The sequence below is a fragment of the Triplophysa rosa genome, linkage group LG15 (assembly GCF_024868665.1).
Source record: "Triplophysa rosa linkage group LG15, Trosa_1v2, whole genome shotgun sequence".
NCBI classification, from domain to species: Eukaryota; Metazoa; Chordata; class Actinopteri; order Cypriniformes; family Nemacheilidae; genus Triplophysa; species Triplophysa rosa.
The window spans coordinates 740,118-761,198 of record NC_079904.1 but is presented as its reverse complement, the minus strand read 5'-3'; the positions used below and the strand labels follow the sequence as shown (position 1 = coordinate 761,198).

The following is a 21,081-nucleotide window of genomic DNA, read 5'->3' as shown; positions in this document are numbered from 1 at the left end:
CAGAGATGTTTGATGGATCATTCAGTCAGAAATAAAAACTCTTTTATCATTTATTCACTCTCATGTCATGTCAAACTTTCTTTCTTCTTCAGAACTCTACAGAAGATATTTGAAGAATGTTGATAATCAATCAGCACTGACCCTCATTGTCTTCATTGTATGAAGACAAAACCGCTGAGAGATTTCTCAAAACATCTTTTGTGTTCCACTCAAGTAAGACTGTCAGGCAGGTTTACTGTGGCGGGGCGGTAAAAAAAACTGGCTTTTACACCCTGCCCCCAAATCACAAGGACGAGGGAAACGATATATAAGAGGATCAGAAAGTGAAGTTTGTGAGTGTGAGGGGAAGGAAGGCAAACGTGTCGGGTACCTGAAACCGGGTGTGACTGTCAAAATCCCGGAGGAAACTGGATCTGCATTGTTTGGTGGTCGTGACGAGACTCCAGTCCGGTTCATCGCTGTAAGTATTTCAGTAATTTGACTTCATCCTTTTAAAACTACAAAATTATATAGATGCTGAAAAAACATGTAAGACTGTTTGTTTTTGTCTTCCCCATTGATGGTTTCTTGTTTTCTCAAAAAACATACTTCGAGTGTGTTGTTTGTCATGTGAACTTATTATAGATCTGTGTTTATTCTTTTGAGCTTGATCCAGGAAGTGTATATATGAAGACTTTGTTTCCAAAATGAGATAACTCAGTTTTTTACATTTTTCAAAAATCATGTTTTTTATTATGTTATCATGTTTTTGTTGTGTTTTATTGTGTTAGTTAGCTGTATTTTTTGAGTTACTATGTCTTAGATCAAAACAAACCAACTGCATTTTGATTGACATTAATTGGAATGCACAATAAAAAAAACTTGATTTTTGAACAATTAAAAAAATGGAGTTATCTCATTTTGGAAATACACTCTTCAAATATACATTAGAAATAATTTCCCGTGGCAAATGTTGTCTTGTCTGGCACCCTAACAATTTGATTTAGGTCTTTACCTAACTGCAGATTTAATTTGGGGGCTGCCACCATTACATAAGCGCTGCCCGAGCAGGGACATAAACCTGAATCCTAGACGTTGATTTTACACATTACTCATGACTTGAGGTTGGTTATGGTCAACACTTTAATATTGTGTGCATGTATTGTGGTTTCTATATGAAGGAGTTCAAGTGAAAATGGTTTTAACTGTTAACTAATTGTTGGACATGAACAGTGTTGGGACAGGTCCATGCCGAACAGGATTGTCGGGTAATGTAAATTTACTTGGCCAACACTCCTTCATTTTCATACATTTGCATTTCAGTTGGCATACTACACTTTGGCCCAGTTTTGCAGACAATCTTAGCTTAAAGGCAAGGTGTCCGATTTCTCTTAGCCGTTGTTGATTTTCAAATCCCTAAAACAAACACGCCCCTACCCCCATCTTTCGCTTTGGTCAGCGCTCGGCTCGGCTAATGTCCGTCCTGTGCACCTTACTGCTGAGTGGCTACAAGGTTGTTTTGGTACTCGGCCCCACTCAGTTGTCTAAAGCATAATTCAGCAATCAGTTACCCCGCCTTTAAGCCAGAAATAAGACGTTTTTTAGAGACAAAAAAATGGCACTGACATAATATGTCAAGATAAGTCAGGGCAAGGTTTTTTTCAGTTATGTTACAGCTCATACTATCCTTAAGCCTTATACGTTTGCATACCACTGTAACAATCAGTCTAATGAAGGCACGTTTAAAGAACCCATGTGCAGTTAAATAAAGGAACTTATTGACAACTTCACCTTGACACTCACCAAGGGCAGAGTTACACAAACAAAGCTAAGCCACAGACAATGAAACATGAGGGGGAGTGCCAAAGAATCAGTGAATACTGTAGCTATAGCAACAGATGAGGTGGGTGTGGTCAATGGTTCAAGTCCATGTTAACAGACAAACAAACACAAGAGTGAAACGAGACACACTGCAGAGTTTAGCTCAACACACCTGTCTGGAAGTTTCTAGGGTGCTTCTCAATATGCCTCCTCGTCTCCTCGCTCCTCCATCCTATGACCCGGAAACCGATCTAGCTCAGCCATCTTTAAGGACATCTCAATTCTTTAATTGCACCCAGAGGAGGGGAGGGGTGAGGAGGATTTCTGAGGTCTCATGAGCAAGGATTACGCAACCCTTTGCGGAAGTGTTTTATGGACTACACCTGACCCGTGTCAAAGTCCGTTAAGGGTAGTCGTGCTTCTACTCGGCGGCCATGTTTGCAACGCGCCTCCGCGCAGTTGTTACATAATTTTACATAATTCAAACAAGACGTGAATGGAGAGTACTGATATTTTTACAATCGCAGGCTAAAATCCCAATTGAACAACATACTTAAAAGAAAACATTTAAAAATGACGTAACCATACCATAACGTTTGTTTCCTATGATCAAATTGCGCTTAAAAACATTATTTTTCATGTTGCTTTAGATACTATGTATGCGCAAAGCTTCGCTAGGCCTGGCATGTTGCGAGTTGCTTTCCTCCCTGTTCATTTCAATGGAAGTGACGCATCTTGTTAATATTAAAGGGGCCATGAATTAAGACCTCAATTTTAACCCGAGCTTTTGTTGTATAAGAGGGACTCATATTCAAGCGAACATCCTGTAAGTGTCAGAACTGAAAACGCCCTTGTTACTGAGATTACATCTGTTATTGACACCAGGCTCAGCGAACGCCAGGTCGTGGAATGCATCTATGACGTCATTGATATGTTGAACACCGCCTCCACAGAAAAATATCAACAACTACTTCTCTAGCCCCGCCCACTGGTTCACGAATGACTTTAGCCACACATAGTACACACTCCCGCATTTGTGATGATTGACAAACTGGTAACCATAGCGACATATACATATATTTCGGCTAAAGATTTGTTTTGTCCGTCAGTTAAAACCGCTGATATGCGCTGTGTTGTGTTTATGCTCGGAAGGCTCCATCACACAGCGCTCTTTTGCTGTGTTGCCATTTTTGTTAATAATAAGCGCTTTTATGCTTGTTGTTTGGTCTCAGATCAAAAAGCCTCGGCACTTAGGGCATAATAAATGGTCTGTTGCAGATTTTAAGAATTTTGGGTTTTATAAAATATATAAACAATTTGCATTTTAAGTTTGTTTTTGTGTTGTCTTCATTTGCTTATTTTTTCTGTGAAGATCTGGCAACCCTGTCACTTTAGCGAAGGGCTCTCGAGGGCGGCTAGCCCGTTGTCAAATGTGCAAAAGTGAGGACTTCTTTCACTGTTATTTTTATTTAGAGCGACCAAGCAACAAACATGCAACATTGTGCAGCGCCTGGTTGTGGAAGAACACAGTCGCTTCCTTCGGATTCTAATATTAGGAATGCGTGGTTGAAGTTTATTTTTAAGATAGAAACGGAGAGACTAGATTAAAAAGCAGTGCTGTGCAGTCAATTTTGGATCAGACAGGAATGGCGCAGCAATCTTATGTGAGTAAAACATATTTGTACTATCCGTCACTATTGCTTTGTTAGAGATCGCTTGATATGTCCTGATAATGGGTGTTTCTCAAACGCAAGGACGCGTCCTGGGCAGGTTGCAAATCTCAGCTGCCACGTCATCAAGTGCCGCCGAAGGACATCTCAAATAGAAGTATGCTTGGAAGGAAGCTTTCGCGTTATGTCCTTTGTTCAGGCTGTTTTGCAGGATACAACAACTGTATCCTTCGCTACCTGAAATCACCCACAATCCTTTGCACACGTTCCCAAAGAACATCACGAGAATTCAGTCAGCACTTTCTTCACATAATTTTTATGTAATAAAAGACAAAAAAAATGAGTAATTAAATATGTATAATGATTTATAATATGGTACATGACATTATTAAAATGAAAAGTTGAATCTCTTAATATTATTTAATGGACCTGAGCTAACATGAGCTAAAATGAACTGTTACGTTGTTATGCACAACATTATTATACACGACTGAAAATAGAATGAACAATAGGAGATGCTCTCTCTATGGTTTTATTTATTTTTCTGTGGTCACACATGACTTCTCTCTTTAAAGTAACCGCGGAGGCGGAAACAGTAATGACGTTGCCATGCGCTCTTACTAGACCGTCTCATTCTAGCGTTTAATGTTGAAGAGGACTCTAAACATCTACCTTTAGAAGGACTGCTCTAGGCAGGAGGCAGCCTCACTAGTATGTGTCCTTGCTAGTGGTGGGCGGATCGATCCTGAAGTATGGATACTTTCGATACTGAGATTGTATCGAAAAGGATCGATCCTAACATAAAAATATCGATACTAATGTGTTTTTAGTTTTTACTACTGATTTTATTTATTTACTAATGTAGCTAATACTTGTATAATGAAGAAAAACTACTTCCCATACACCTAGTTTTGCACACGTTACGCCTCCCTGCCCTGCTGTGTTTTGTAGTCCGCTATCACGTGACTCAGCAGCGCCAAGCGCAAGCGCAAGCGCGCAGACGCAGCTGCAGCTGCAGCCAGCGAAAAGAAGAGGAGCATCTGTGGAGTTTTTTCACCTCGGTGAATAAAAACACTGCGAACTGCGATGTATGGCAGTGGGCCTTTGGGGGTAAAAAGCCAAAGATTGAAAGTACTTTATTATTTAAGCACTTTATTTCCTTTGTTTCTCAATTGTGTGCACTTTGTTTATAAATTCACTTAAAAAAGTGTAATGAAAGGGAACAATGTTAATTTGTTCTATTATTTTCTAAACATAACACTGAACAAAAATGGAAAAGCAGTTTTAAAATCTTTGTTCTTCATGTTACTATTTTCCAGTAATAATTTGGTGCAAACATGTTTGCAAATTCGATTACAGTAATAAATAACTAAATAAATAGATTTATTTGGTTTAAATGATGTTCAGTGTTTTAACATCTACATGATTAATTAGCCTACAGGCACATTAAGAGCACAAATCACAAAATATTTTAGTGGTCATGAAAATGTATTCAGATTTAGCATATTAATGATGCATTCATCTGATAAATCATGACATTTCATCTACAGGAAAGTAAATGTAAGTTCAAGTGAATGCTTTTTAAAAGTAAAAAGTATTGGTATCGGTATCGATATCGGCAATACTGGCCCTGCATTTACTTGGTATCGGATCGATACCAGATTTTACAGTATCGCCCACCACTGTCCTTGCGTTTGAGAAACACCCATTGTGTAACCTAACATTACGTATCTCCAACTAAGTTTACTACGCAAACTGTTATCCAATCATAGCAGTGGGCGTATATTTCTAAGTCTTCAATGCGTTACCATTAAAACAGAGCGTTTGGCGAGATGGCCTTAAAACCCGGGTAGAAAATAGCCTATATATAGTTTATTTTATTAGCATAATAGAATTCAATAGACTGCAGATTTATCATCACGGGTAATGAAATTACTTTTATTTTTTCTGTCAAATTTGTATGCAATGTATAGTTTTAAAAAGCTTATAAAGCTCTTTTTATTAAGCTTATAAGTAAGCTACTTATTAAGCCCAAAGAGTGAATGTTGTCTCTCCTCTCTTCTCGATTTATAAATCCTAAACACTCACTTTTTAAGACTTGTATATTGTTGATTTTGGACTTTATAGCTGATGTAAAACAATATTTGTTAGAGAAGTCTAGTCACACTATGTCATGGTCAGTTTAAATACATTATCTTATATTATAATAAGTAATTTATATTAAATTCACATATTTAGGCAGGCTTTTATGTCATTTTGATTTGTTTGTTGCTTAGACTGCATGGCTTTGACTTTGCAAGGTGGCATGAAAGGTCTTAAAAAACAGGGTTGGCTTCATCCAACTGTCTGCCAAAAGTAGGGAATGTAAACTTGAGATAGCGGCTCTTTACTATGGAAAGAGCCTTCCATTTAAATAACATCCATGTAAATAACATATTAAAACTAGTGTAGGAACTGACAAATGTAATTGATATAATTTTATTTTCATTTTGCACTTAATGTTGCACATATGTTATTTCAAATGTATATTTAGATACACAGTTGCATTGTAATTTTACATACTGCATTGCCATTTTGCAGATTGCATTTCAAATTGAAGATAGCTAATATGCTGGATACTTTACAGAATTCTAAGCGATTCTAAGCGAAGCAAAGTGATGGACGTAACGTGATGGACGTAGGTGTTGCATGTAAAATGAGGAAATGCGATGATATCGCTATAGAGGGTATGCACGTGTTGTCACTTTCCCACGTGAGCACGCCGGAATGCGCCCGCTTGAGTGGTAAAACACTGGGCAAAATGAATGGTTACAATATCATTAAACACAATTCCGCGCAACATTTGAGTGTCTAAGAACACCTGATTCCTTTGTAAGTCATAAGGTAGTCGTAAGGATCACCGTCGAGTCCAGCTGCTTGTAGTTTCAGCAAATAATTGCGTGTTTTAGTCCCGGTTTTTTGTTCCTCCTGTTGAATGCAGCCATTTTGCCTTAGTTTTACCACTCATTCATGTGGGAAAGTGACGTCAATGCATACCCTCTATTGTCCGATCGGGCTATGCACACAGGCATTCTGTTCCGGTTTCCATAAAGGAAAGAACTGTCAGCTACTGAAGCTTCAAATCATACATGGGGGTTCCTGGTAAATTTACAATGCTGTGTGAGCGCGAAAAGGAAAAGGTGAAGAGTCATATGTGTAGTTCAAAAAGTTCAAAACGGTCCGTTTCCCTTGTTTCTAGTGCAGGGGTGTCGAAATTCGGTCCTGGAGGGCTGGTGTCCTGCAGAGTTTAGCTTCAATCCTAATCAAACACACCTGAACCAGTTTATCACGATCTCACTAGGTAGACTACACTATAAAAATTCCATTAAAAAACGTCTGAAAAAGTTTATATTGCAAGACTGTTTTGTACGTAATAAAATAACTATGTTCAACTAATTACAGCTGAGAAGTGAAGAAGTAAGTAAACATAAATATATTAAAATGAAAACTAAAAAATAATGAAATCGAAAGACATGTTGATGTTATCGCTGTCTGTAGATTATGTTTGAAAATGAAGAAGCTGACCTACATTTAATTGATCGATTGAAATGTAGCTGCTGTGTCATGCATTCTGACTTCTTTACACTGTTAAACGCGCTGGCTTCTCATGCTTAACAACATGGTCAACTTGTTCAAAAATGAGTTGGCTGTATGACGTAGTGTTTCTGTGCTTGATACACTCCACCAGCACTCCAACTTTTTTCAGAAAGTTTTTTATAATTCTGGATCCCTGTGACGACACATATTCCTTTTATTGTCCATTCTCCCGGAAAAGCAAGGCAAAGGCGAAAGAGCCTACCGACGAGCGAGACCCGCTTACCATCAAGATCTCGTTACTGTTGTGATAGTGAAGTTTAGGTGTGTCTGTTTGTTTCAGTGATGTATGTTATATAAACGGTGGATATATCGCTGGATTTGGAGATGGTTTGAAACTGAAAGATGCGGTCCAAGTGCTAAAACATGCCGGACATGAACTGCACACAGTAAGTCAAACTAAGTCATACGTCTGTGTTTTGTTGGCAATCGGCGTGTACGTGCATAATGTAGAAAACAGGAAGGGATTAATGTGATGATGTGTTGTGTGCTCGTGCTGTAGTTCCATCCCACTCTCCTCACTAGTCCCAACTAAAGCTGCTGTTCTTCCGGAAATAATCGTAAAGCTGTAGCTCTCTTTTATAAATGTGATCAAACTAAATACTCTTCAAAGATACGACGTATGCAATACTACTGTATAGGCGGCGGCGCTAAATATTAATATGAGATTGGCAGAAACTGAGTGTGTTACCCGATCTGGCATGAATCGTGGGGTAAGAACCCAGATGCAGGCAGCAGTTAAGGGGTTAACACAAAATATTTATTAAATTATAGAGATGGGACGTTTGACACTAAGGCTTCGAAGCCTGTTTTACTCTATTGAAGCAGACTGATTCGAAACTGTGTCGAGGCTTGTATCAAATGTATGTGATCACGTGACCGATGACGTTTGAGGCTTCATACGTCACAATTCAACACCTGAAGCGATGTGACTGATTCAAATCTTTGCCGTGCCTTCATTCATTATAAGGAGACGCAAAATGCTCTTAATGCAAATCAGAAAATCTAAAGCCAGGGATGTCCTTATAATCAGTTCCACCATCCACTGAATTGCATATTGCAACATATTTTAAACATTTTACTAGTAAAGTGACATTTCAAAACGTTGTAACGCTTTCATGTGTGGACAATGATTCTCAGACTGAAGATACAGCTGGTATTGCTTTTGTGTTAACTGGAATCAACAAGATGTGAATCATTAGAAAGTGGCTTCTATAATTGCAGCTGACCACTGGTAGGGTCTATCTTTGAGGCTTTGAAGCTTTGAATCATTTTTGGTACAATCAGGAAAAAGCCTCAAAAGCTTCACAAGGCTTCATCTGCCCATCTCTATTAAATTATAAAACAAAAACCCACGATGGGGGAACAAACACTAACAAAGAGACTTCTCAAAAAGACAAACAAAAACTTCCCTCAAGGGGGAAAAACGAGAACTAAAATAATAAACAAACCAAACTCACATTAAGGGGCAGGGCAGGAACAAGATCATTTAGACAGAGACTCACACGTACGAGGGACTATGAACATTGAACAATGAACCGACACGGGACAGAAAGAACAGAGGCTCTAAACGGGGAACACTAACGAGGGATGATTACACAGGGAAGGTGACGGGCAGGTGACAGGGATCAAACACTAATGGGAAGCTATCGAGGGAAGGAGAGGGCCGGACTTAAGGTCAGTTTATGGTTCTGCGTAGGACCTACGCCTACCGTCTAGAGACGAGACACCGGAGAGAACGCATATTATGTCGTGACAGGAGGTTCTGCCGCATGACCAACCATGACACAATCTTTAATGCTAGCCTATTTTTGACGGACACCATGTCCAAGCAGCACAGTTCTATGTCAAAATAAACGTCCCTGTGCAGACTTCCGTACGTATTTCACATCGCATCCTTGGCAGGAGACCCGAAATGCACGACGAGAGGTTTATCCACAAACAAAACCTTATTTTTTATATAGGTTATTTTGTGGTAAAATAATGTTTTTTAAGTGTAGTAAAACCATGATCAATTTTCATACGGAAACAAAGCATGACATAGCAATAAGCACTACAAAAAACCGCACAAACCTAACCATTTGTTTTACTTTCCCATGTTGTAACCCCTAAAACACGAAAAATGTTGCATCCATGTTGTATATCGTAGTATGGTATTAGGATTTAATCATTTGCTCTTAAGGTAAATCTGTTCATTAAGACAAATAATTATATTCACACATCAGGTTATTAGAGAAGTACGGTGGCCTACTAGTGCACATGACAACGAAATTTAAAAAGCAAATATAAGTTCACAACACAACGCAATCAAGCTACAACACAACGGAATAAAGCCACAACACAACGGAATCGAGTCACAACACAACGGAATAAAGCCACAACACAACGGAATAAAGCCACAACACAACGGAAATGCTCCCGACCACTAGGGGGCACCAAAGTTCTTATTATTGTTCTATATTTTTATGGGCACATTCGGCACTTCCGTGCTTGGTTCAGTGCAGACAGCAGTGGGAGAGAGATCCGGGAGAGCATTAAGGATTTTCAAGCTGATTATTAAAGCCGAGGACAAACATTCTAAGACTTTTTCTTTCAACTGGAGCGGATTCTAGTCAGAAAACAGCACACGACTGCTTAAGACCACTATACACATTAACACATTAAATTACTGATGACGACTGGACTTTCTGCTAAACCAACAAATCTATTGATCTATTTACTGATATAGATGAGCAACCTTATATAGATTAGCAAGATATTCCCGTTTCGTTAGTCATAAAACCGCAATGCTCACGTTTATTTACACTTGGTTATGCGTTAATTGTTTTAGAGGTTATGCATGCATAATAAAGGTTAAATAAATTGGTAATGAAAACAATATTTAATAGAGTAATCAATTATTCGTAACAGTAAAAAAACGAATGCAGACTTAAGTCCAGAGCTTGCTCACTGAAACTGAGATAGGAGACTGTGGCATTGTCTGGATCTAAATGCAGACTTAAGCCCATTGCACATTGAGTCCGAAATTTGCGTCCGTTAAAAAACCTTTAAAGTTGAAAAGTACTTTAATCAAAATAATAATAAAAAATACAACGTGTTTTGATCGCTGGATCGAAATTTGATTGCTTAGCCATGTTTAAAACAAGACTGTATGTTCTTCTGTACCCTTACACACACACACACACACACACACACACACACACAGACAGCGTAAACTATAGCTTTTATTTTCGATTGACAATATGTTAGCTTAAGATGGCTATCCTTTTTCATGAAGGAAAACGTTTCGTTGTAATTGCACCTGCTGCTGTGTGGTTTTTGTAAATAATTTGCATTTGTAAATAATAAAACGTGTATTTTCCTTGAAAACAGCCGTGTTTGTCATTTAAAAACATCTATATAATAATATCCCAATAATAGCTTATTCAGTTGTATTTTGTCAGATTTTCTCAAATTTTTCCTGTCTTGTTCCTCATCGTTTCAAGTGCATTCATAATGTCAGTGGCAGGTGGCCATGGTAAATATAAATTAAGGCAAATATAAATGGCATGGTAAATATAAATTATTTAACCAAAGGTTAAATAATGCATACAATCATAAATAAATGTGGACACAGCCATTTATTTCCGTATTCCATTTGACAATATTTAGCTAAAGATCGTGTAATCAAGGAATTTGTTTTTAATGCACATCATTGCTGTTTGTTGTTCTGCATTTACCAAAGAAAATAAGTAATACAATAAAATAAAAAAACTAAATATTTTCCTTTCAATGCTCATCGTTTAATTTTTGATTAAATCGTTTTTGGCCGTAGTCATTTAAAGTCTTGATTATTTCAATTCATATACACACAATAGAAGCAAAGCATGAAAAACATTAATTCTTTAATTTCAACGTTAAAGAAATCATTTCATTTACACGCTTAGCCTATTGTAAATACGACCAATGTATAGCTCACAATACAGTTTCTAGCATTTAAAATCATTTAAACACATATGCACAGTTAAAAAAAAACTCTACGAGTCTACGATATGTCGGTGGAGGTTTTGGAATTCATTCTTTCAATCCAAATTATGTAGGCTAGCTATATTGAAGCAGCGGAGGTTAACTCATATGCTGGTTGTTAAGGCAGAATGCCAATGCAAATAGGCGACAATGCAATGCAAATATAATCTTATGGTGTATTTACAGTATATATGATGTTTGTGTAAATGTGATTCGAAGCACCGGGATTATCCTCTGTTATTAGTTTTGAGTGGCAGTCGTGAATGTCTATAGCTCATTTCCAGTGGGAGACATGCGGTAAGCTGCAAAACGCGAGGGTTTCGTTGGCGGCACGGAGGTGGTGCGCAAGCGGTGCCCAAAATCCTTCCACTGGCACGACTCTTCGCAAGCGCTCTTTTTGTGAACGGCATCCACGCTGGCTTTAACCTGTCAACATTTTAGTGAGCTCAAAACACGGAGAACATAGTTTTAATAATGGAATTCCCGAAGTTATATGACCTAACAAAAAGAAGACAAATACAGAGATTTAAATAAAGAATACAGAGTGGGTTGATTTGCAAGTTAAAATACACGATACGTGTAAAATGTCATAGTAAACTGTGCCTAAAATGAGCGTCATTAGTATTTGTCATTACCGCAAAAATTAATATACATCAACTTAAGGCTGGTTAGTGACCTTGAACGTCCGCCCAGAGACATTTTCACTATGAGAGACAGCAGCAATGCAGCAACTCTGTCCAACTGCCAAGTCTGGTGAAAGGGCCATAACATACATTAGAATGTCATGACTGGCCAATCAAAATCAAGCATTCAAAAGCGCTGTGCAAATGTGTTCATATGAGATTGTTTGCCATTGACATTCAGTTTTTCCACAGTAGAGCACACTTTCCTTTTAAATGCTTTACACAAGCAAAAGGCTACCAAAACCACTAAAACAACCCCCAGTAAAACGCGCACCTCCTACCCGGCATGACCTAATTTATCATGCCGAAAGTGCCCCCTAGTGGTCGGGAGCATTTCCGTTGTGTTGTGCCTCTATTCCGTTGTGTTGTGGCTCTATTCCGTTGTGTTGTAACTCGATTCCGTTGTGTTGTGACTCGATTCCGTTGTGTTGTGACTCGATTCCGTTGTGTTGTGACTCGATTCCGTTGTGTTGTGACTCGATTCCGTTGTGTTGTGGCTTGATTGCGTTGTGTTGTGAACTTATATTTGCTTTTTAAATTTCGTTGTCATGTGCACTAGTAGGCCACCGTAGAGAAGTGTGAACTAAATTATGATTTCCGAAGCACTGGTCTATAGCGGACATGCAGTTTAAGAAGTGTATCTTTATGTCTGTCATTTGCTGACATGTGAGTAATGCATGTGGGCTTACCTTCATATGCCAATGCAAGTCTACACCACTGAGAGACAAGGTGAAGGCAAATTAAGATGCCATGTATGTTTGAAGTACTTATAGAGCAGTCAAGAAAAGAGGAAAACACAAGCATTTGGCTGAATATGGTAAATAAACCAAGTAAAACAATTACCATCCAATCCTTTAAACCAGGAACACTCTAAGAGCTGAAACCAGAGCTGAGAGCACTATATGTTTTGCTCATTTGAAGTCAATTCACAGCGCTTCAGATGACGCATTGTCTGAACAAGTTGACCATTTTACTTTTTAAGTTTATTTTAAGGATATACTTTCACATGTCGAAAGTTTCCTAAATTTAACTACATTTTACCTGTAGTACACAATCCAGCACGCAACCTGTCCAGTGTATGAAAAAAAAGCTATTTACATATACAAAAAAATCAAGCTACTTCATATCCTTGCAGACCTCTATTGCGCAGTTGCTTTGTGTAAGAAAACATAGCCTATATAGACACTCAAAAACAAAACATAAGAAAATGGTGAGGATAAAATGAAGAAAAGGTGATTCAAGGTATACTTTGTGCATGTAAAGTTTGGATCTAAAGCAAACTGTCTAACAACAACAATTAAAACCTACTTTAAACTAAAAGTAAACAGAAACACTTACTGTAGGATAGAATGTCTACTTCTTGAGTTTCCTACACAATCAGATGTCCAGCACAAAATAATAAAAGAGGTTTGACGCTGAAAAGAACCCAACAGTCTGCTGTATATGTCAGTAAATCTGCGAATAGTGTCTAATGTTAAGGGGTTGCCACAGAAAGCCCTTTAAACTAAAACAGATGTGCAAAGACAACTCTTAATAACAGGATGTGTGAGATTTGACTATTCTAAATGTTCTAAAGAATATCAGTTTAGAATCATATAAACAATTATGAAAAAAAGGTCAAGGTCATCATCAATCATACCTGTCAATCATTTTGACACAATTAGGGTTTGGTACCGTTCACTTTTAGCCGGTACCGGTACCAAAACGGTACCTGGAATTCGGTGCCGGTACCAAACGGTACCTTTTGTCAGTACTTTACTTTATTTATTTCAGTGAAACAAAGTCCAAACCTCTCAATTCAAACATTTTGTTGAAATTTTACACAAAGACTATAGAAATAACTACATAATTATTATTACAACCAGCTTATTCTATTTCCTCGTCACACACATAATCATTTATTCATGCAGTGTGATAATTTACCTAAACCATGAGGCCTCCGCCATTAACAGACCGTTAGATAATATAGAAAAACAAAACTTGAAAAGTCTACAAAAATATTTTTAACAGCATCATTACTGACAATAACAGATTGATTTGTAATATACATTTTTATCAGAGATACTGAAAGAATTACATATAAATATATAATGTTGATCATACAATAACACATGATGTAAATGCGCATCAGTCTCCTGCGGCGCTTTAAACTGCACCTTGACGGTTGGCCTCACTCACCTCTTTCCACCCACTGCTCTAATCTGTCTCTAATAACTTTGTTTCAGGACTTCATGAGATGATTTTATTTATTGGTGGACAGAAAACACAAAGCGCCTTAACAAACTTAAATGTTCAGCGCAGTGTTATGTGTGTGCGTGCCGGCTGCGTCTGAGCGCGCATTTCCTTAACGCGAGTACATGCTTAATTTTCTAAACAAGAACAAGTGAAATAAATAATATAAATATGATAACCATATGTACAGTCGAGTGTTTATTTTCATTTTGTACGTTGATAAGGACAGCCTGCTTTATTAGCGGTTTTAGTTTCGCTTTTGCGTGAAGCAAGATGTTCTCTCTCTCTCTCTCTCTCTCTCTCTCTCTCTCTCTCTCTGTCTCTGTCTCTGTCTCTGTCTCTGTCTCTCTCTCTCTGTCTCTCTCTCTCTCTCTCTCTCTCTCTCTCTCTCTCTCCCTCTCTCCCTCTCCCTCTCCCGCTCCCTCTCCCTCTCTCTCTCTCTCCCGATGCGTTCTCGAGTACTGAAATTTGGCACAGATTGATTTAATGTGACTCGATATCAATTACCGACGTAATTCGGTCGGTGCCCTTAAAAGTACAGAGTCCGGTACCCAACCTAGACACAATAGACGCGAGTTTCCATCACTCTGGTTTTATTCGCATTTTGAAGTTTCGCATCAGAAACGAGTGATGGAAACCCCAAATTTCGAATTAAAAACCTTAATTCGCAAAAGTTTTTACGCTCGCTTGAGGTGGTTTTCACTTTTGGAAAAAGGGTTATGCGAATAATGGGAGATGGAAACGCATTTGCCGAATAAATTCCTCCAAAAAGTAGTAACTGCACTATGAGACGGCGTAACCTGACTAACCAGAGAACTGATCTTGTTACACAGCATCAGAAATGTTGTATGGTCATTCTTAAAGCCTGAGCAAAGTCGTCAAAGTATTTCTGTAATTGCCTCTTAGAACTGTCACGACTGTGTTTCCCAACAGCAGCATCCACAAAAGCACCGCATTTATTGTGTTTCGTAATCGTCTGCTTGCGCAAGTATTATTCTATATGAAAATATTATATTCAGTGGCTTCTCTTACTTTTCTTACTGATATTTAGTGCAGTTTATTAGGAAGTGACGGTTGACTATTTGGATGGAAACGGTGCTTATTCGAAAATGTTTTATGCGATATTCCAATTTTGCGCATAAGTAAATTCGCAACTTTGGATGGAAACCCGGCTAATGACTATATATAGCCTACTCTGGTTAGTCAGGTTGCAGTTATAGTAACTTTTTGGAGTAATCCATCTCCCATATGCCAGTGTTAATTTTGACAGCAAATTTTGATTTAGTTTTAGTCATAGTCTTTTGACGAAAATGCAATTTAGTTTTAGTCACATTTTAGTCAACCCCATCATTTTAGTTTTAGTCTAGTTTTAGTCGACGAAATATGAAAAACATTTTAGTCGAATAAATATACATTATATTTAGTCTACTAAAATCTAAATGGTTTAAATATTTACAATGGTGTAATTAAATGTTCCATACAAAGATTCAACTGTTTTGACATAATTTACTTCACCTTAGAATGAAATTAAACCAGGTCATTACCTTTATTTTTCAGAAAAGTTCAGATAACTAGATTTGCATTGTTGGAACCAGATATTAGACCATGAACGACATGTTCCAGTTCATTCAATCCCTTTGACTCAATTGACTCGTTAAGTAGGGTGTTCATTCAGTTCATTCAACCAATGAAACGCTCTGACAGGGCTCACACTCAAAGGCTATTGGCTCATGGCATGCCTCTTTGAAGAAAGAGCTGCACTGTCTTTGCTTGAACAGCAATGAATGAGAATAGCTTTCAAAAAGACATATTATATAAATTGATTACATTTTTTAGTCATGCAAACATGTTACATATTGGTGAATGTACAGTTTGACTCACTTCATCACTTCTATAATCAGTAGAGGACAGCGCTGGTTTCTTTTGGCTGACTTTATGTTGCATTTCATGTATGCAGCAGCTCGTGTTAGATAAGTTAACATTGGCATATAAAAACCTTTGTGCTGCCTTCGTAATGTGTTTCGGGGTGACTCGCCTGCAGTCGCGACTTCAAGTTTGCGGCGTTTTACGGCGATCGTGAAGGAAAATAAGACGCTTTGTAACCCGCGTGGAGACACAGAATACATGTGTGTGCTTCCCCTTCTCCCAGAGACTTCTCTCTGCCGTTTATATGAGATAAGCACATGCGCGCAAACTGATGTCCGCCAGGTGGGACAAGAATATTTTCGTCTCGTTTTTATTAGTTGACGAAAATGTCAGTATATTTTTATTACAGTTTTCGTTATAATGCATTCATTTTTATTTAGTTATCGTCTCGTTTTCGTCAGTGAAAACATGTCGTTAACGAATACTTTTCGTCAGTTTTCGTTAACGAAATTAACACTGCATTACGCGCATTAACCCTTTTCGCAAAAATGAAAAACAACCTCAAGCGACCGTAACAACTTTTTGGCGAATTAAGGGTTTTTAATTCGAAATTTGGCGTTTCCATCACTGGTTTCTGATGCGAGTGATGGAAACCCGCTTACTTTACTTGGCACCTGTCCTGGCTTTGTCTCTGCATATCCCTTCAATCTATTCCTCCAACAAACACCACAAACCCTACAGTTTCAAAAGCTGTTGGTCCTCCCACCAATCATTCAGTTTCTGCCACTTTCACAAAAAGCAACGACTTGTAAGAAACCAAACCACCTGCTGCGCTTTTACAAACAATCAGTCATTTTTGGTGTTATGTTCTCTGTTTGATGTTCATTGTTCTGTGGATTAACTTCTGCGTTGTTTGTTGTTTTCTGGAGAAACCAGGTTCACTTGTAATTCAAAATAAAGAGAAAAATCACATTAAGCAAGAAACCGAGTAGGCTAATCCACAGAGCATTCAACAACCAACAGAGAACATGACATCAATGACAGAGCACTTGTTTGTTTTGTCTTGGTTATTTAGCGTCTTGCGATGTGCTCATAAAAAGTAAATCCTAATGTGTGTAACACACTTGCTGAACAATTATTTGTCTGCACTTACCTTTATCCTACCACATTCTTCCTTTTGTGTGTTTTGCTGCAGGCAGGGTTTCACCCACTAATACGTCACTGATTCATAATATCTATCAATTTTCCTCACAATTACAAGTCAGATGTACTCCGAAGACGCCGTTGAGCAGGTAATTCCGTGTGTTTTTATTCTTTCAGTAATAAACCTTTTATTCTTCATGTAATAATAGGGCCTACAGTTCATTCTGCAAAACATTGTGTTTTAATCTGATAGAGAGTTTATTTATAAGGATAATCATCAGATTTGAGAGCATGTTGACTCGACTCGACAAAATCAGAGAAGACTTGCGACTTGACGTACAGCAAAAATAGACTCGATGCGTAACCGATGCCAGTCTTTATATATTTTAAAACCAAACATCGAAGTTGTGATCACGGTCGGCTGGAGTGAATCACACAGGTAAGAGCCGCGCTGTGGTTGGCACTGTGCCAGAGAAATCCTCGCCCACTGTGTTGTGCGGTACGCGTTTGCCATTTATCAAAACTCTTCAGTGTTTTAAACCACATAATGTTTATTTCATATTTCGGACAATTACTCCGTAAATTAGACACAAGTGCTAGTACTGTTGATACTTTAACTTCTTTGGAGGCAGCCATTATAAACATTTCAACCTTAATTTTAAAACGATTTGTTAATCTCAACCGCGTCCATCTGTGTAGGAAATGATAAAGCTCACTATTCTCCCTGGTCTCCCTCACGCTCCTGTCCCAGCCATTCATTTCATGTTGGGAGAAATGGGTCAGTTTGCATGTGGTATATCCGACTTGAATTGCATTGCAGCGCAGAGCCCTAACCTGTCATCAAATGATCATTATCTACTTTAAAACGCAAAATGGATGTAAATATGTTTAAAAATAAAAAGACCGCAGTCTCTAGCATCTGTCGCTAGAGCGTCTCTGTTGGTCGGGGAGTGAGGTTTACACACTGCACAGCTCTACACTAGCTGGCCTCCGTTACACTTGGTAGTCCTTCGTAAGCATGAGGTGATCAGCTGTTTCATTTGAATGGGGGAACGTCCGGCAAATTTATGGGATTACTTTTGTGTCAATAAAAATGAACGCAAACTTAAAAAAAACGAACAAAAATATACAATGAGAAAGAAAAAAAACACTTTGATAATGAAAACGATAAACTCAATTGGAAGAAATTGACATGATTTTCAAATAAACTGCTATTTTTCTTAACAATTTTCTAAGTTTTGTTTTTGCAAATAATAGTTTTGAATTCGCTGCTAGATTTTTCATTTGCGCTTCTCAAGTTTTCGTTCGCGTTTCTGGCACAAATCTCACGTGTGGACGGATTTATGGCCGATTTACTCTCAATGGTTAGTGAGATTTGGATTGACAGCTCCCTGACCAGGAAGTCGATACTGAAGACTGTGCAGGTTTTGAGGACGGTGACGGTTTCGCATCTTTTCAGTAGGGGCTAGCGCAAATCGATCGTTTCGCGTTGGTACCCTTGAAATATCTATATTTTTGAATGACATTGTGACTGCTTGTATTATGTGTTTTATATTACGATAAATAAACTGTTACATTACTTGCTCAAACTGTGAAACTGTCTGAATAGCGTCATGTAAACTCAATTATCCTGGCCATTAAACTTAAATTAAACCCCGAAACATCATCATTGCAAATTATATCTAATATACATTTTCATAATAACGGTAAAATTCGCGTGCCCTTCACGTCGAAAAACGAGGCCAAAGGAGTGCCCTGCGCGTTCAAAAGGGACGCCGAAGGGCGCTGACCGAGCGTAAATATGTGACGAGTCGGGAGTGAGAATGTGTTGTTTTAGTTGACTGTCACAACACATTTCTTGAATACAAACTCCATATTTTTGCCTGTAACTATACAGAAATAAAAGCTAACATAAAGTATGTTTGTAGAATGTAGTGTTTCAATGTAGAAATAGTGAAGCCTATACAACACACATAAATCAGGCGGAGTTCAAACGACATTTAAAGATATGTTTGTATTTTTAGAGATTGAATTACAATGTTTGTTTCATTTTGGAGGGCAGGGAGAACAAACTGGTGCAAGAGTTAGACAGACTGAAGGACAGAGTTAGAGAAAGGTAAGAGATAATGAAGAAAACAGTCAACCATTTCTTACAACTAAAACACATTGCCCAGTCATTAGTATTAGTATGTTCAAATATGGCAGTTTCATAGTCAATGCATTATTTCACATGATAATTCATCCAAAAATAAAAATCCTGACATCATTTATTCACCTTCATGTTGTTCCATAACATTATATATTTTGTGTTATGTTGTATACTTACATTTTATTGGAAAGTTAAATTATTTATTGTTATAAATTAATTATTAATCTATACAATGTATTGTTCAATAAAAAATAGCATTCTGTTTGTGATAAAACAAATTCTACTGGATACCTTGAATATACTATTCAAGACAAAAGAACAAAAATTGTATAACTTAATACCTAAATTAAATTTTCTACAGTATATTATAATATAAGCTGAGTATACAGTAATATTACAGTTATAGAGGTCAGACCCAAAATTAGGATGGTTAGAATAGCTGGTGTGTCCCTACAGCTATTATCTATAAGCTATATCTTCAGTCAGGTGAAGTAGATTTCTACCACAGTGCCCTTATCTCATATAAAACATTGTGAAGCCTTTCTGACATAAATTAATATAAATCTACTATACTATTTAAAACAGTGAAACTGATTTGGTGAAAGAGAACTAATGACTTGTTAAAGACTTGAAGTTTAAACTTGAGGAGGACTTGGACTTGACTTGGACTTATCTGTCTTGACTCGGGACCTGACTTGTGACTTGCAAAGCAATGACTTGGTTCCACCTCTCTCTCTGTTTTGTTACTAAAATATGCAAATGGGAAATCAAGTAAATCGGGACACTTTTTGACAGTATACAGAGGTCATCAGAAATATTTTAAAGATAAATGAAAATAGCTTTTGTGGAAATATTAATATAGACTTATAAACATTCCTTACTGTACTACTGTAATAAACAAACGAGGGTTTGACAGCAATAATGACAGCGGCTCATGTGTGATCCCTTTTGATGTACATTTCTCTTCTTTTTGTCGGAATAAACCAGTGCTGTGTGGAGTTTAAGGGTGTGTCAGTGGCTTAACCTGATTTGAAACTATACTTCATCGTGTGCTATGAGCAGTGCTTCATTTGTGAATTCCGAGGTGCCGGAATGAGGGGGAGCCGCGTGGCAGATCTGGCAAATTAGTGGGGTGGGGAGAAGTATATTATGGTTTGTTTTAGATGTAATGCAACTTTGTGCTCTGCGCGTGCATGTGCACAGAGGGTCTTGGCTCAAACGTCATGGTTCGCTACTGGTCTTGACATTATAACAGATTTTACACGGATCATACATTTTCCATACAATAACATAATAAATAGAAATGACCAGATTCATTAATCAAATGACAAGTGTCCAGGTTATCTGAAGAAGAGTACATCGCGTTGCTACAACGTTCTGCATGGGATTAATTCACGATGTTATTTGTGGACGTGGCTAGGACGTTTCTGGAATGTAATCAAAAATTCTAAGAAAAGGAACGTTGCCAAGACGTCCTCAGAACGTGGTCACAAAGTAATGTCAAGGTGACCAAATGGAGACGAATTGGTGACGTCGTCAGAACGTACTGTGTTTGCTGGGATGCTGCTGAGTTTAGTTTGTGAGGAGCAGCGCTCCACAAATAAGTAAAAGGAAAGGAGATGACAGGGCACATCCCGTAAGTTTTCTTTATTTTTCAAAAGCACAATGTTCTGTTTTTAGTGCAAGCGTGTACACAACTAAAAGTAGCTAACTCTGCAGTACTGTAAAAAATTATCCTGTAAAAAAACGGTAATCTACTGGCAGCTGTGGTTGCCAGCTTTATACTGTTAAATAACAGCGGGTTACTGTTATTTGAATTAACAGCATGATACTGTTTTATTAGATACAGCATACAACTGTTATTTAGCAGCCTGATACTGTTTTAAGAACAGCATACTAA

The 21,081-nt window shown here is 37.9% G+C and overlaps 1 protein-coding gene across 6 annotated transcripts in view; it reads left to right on the top strand.

Annotated features, from left to right (window-relative positions):
- The first annotated feature begins 319 nt into the window (after window positions 1–319).
- Window positions 320–21,081, top strand: part of LOC130565689 (GDP-L-fucose synthase-like) — a 38,414-nt gene continuing 17,652 nt past the window's right edge. Inside the window, exons 1-2 of one of the 6 annotated variants that reach the window (XM_057352679.1) lie at window positions 320–460; window positions 19,090–19,148. Coding sequence is in view for 2 of the 6 variants with exons in the window: in XM_057352674.1 (XP_057208657.1) it covers window positions 8,742–8,780 (39 nt within the window). In the remaining 4 variants the exon portion in view is untranslated. Of the gene's footprint in view, window positions 461–8,664; window positions 8,781–17,084; window positions 17,182–19,089; window positions 19,149–21,081 lie in introns of those variants that run through there. The other 5 variants (XM_057352676.1, XM_057352678.1, XM_057352680.1 and 2 more) reach the window with 5 other exon arrangements.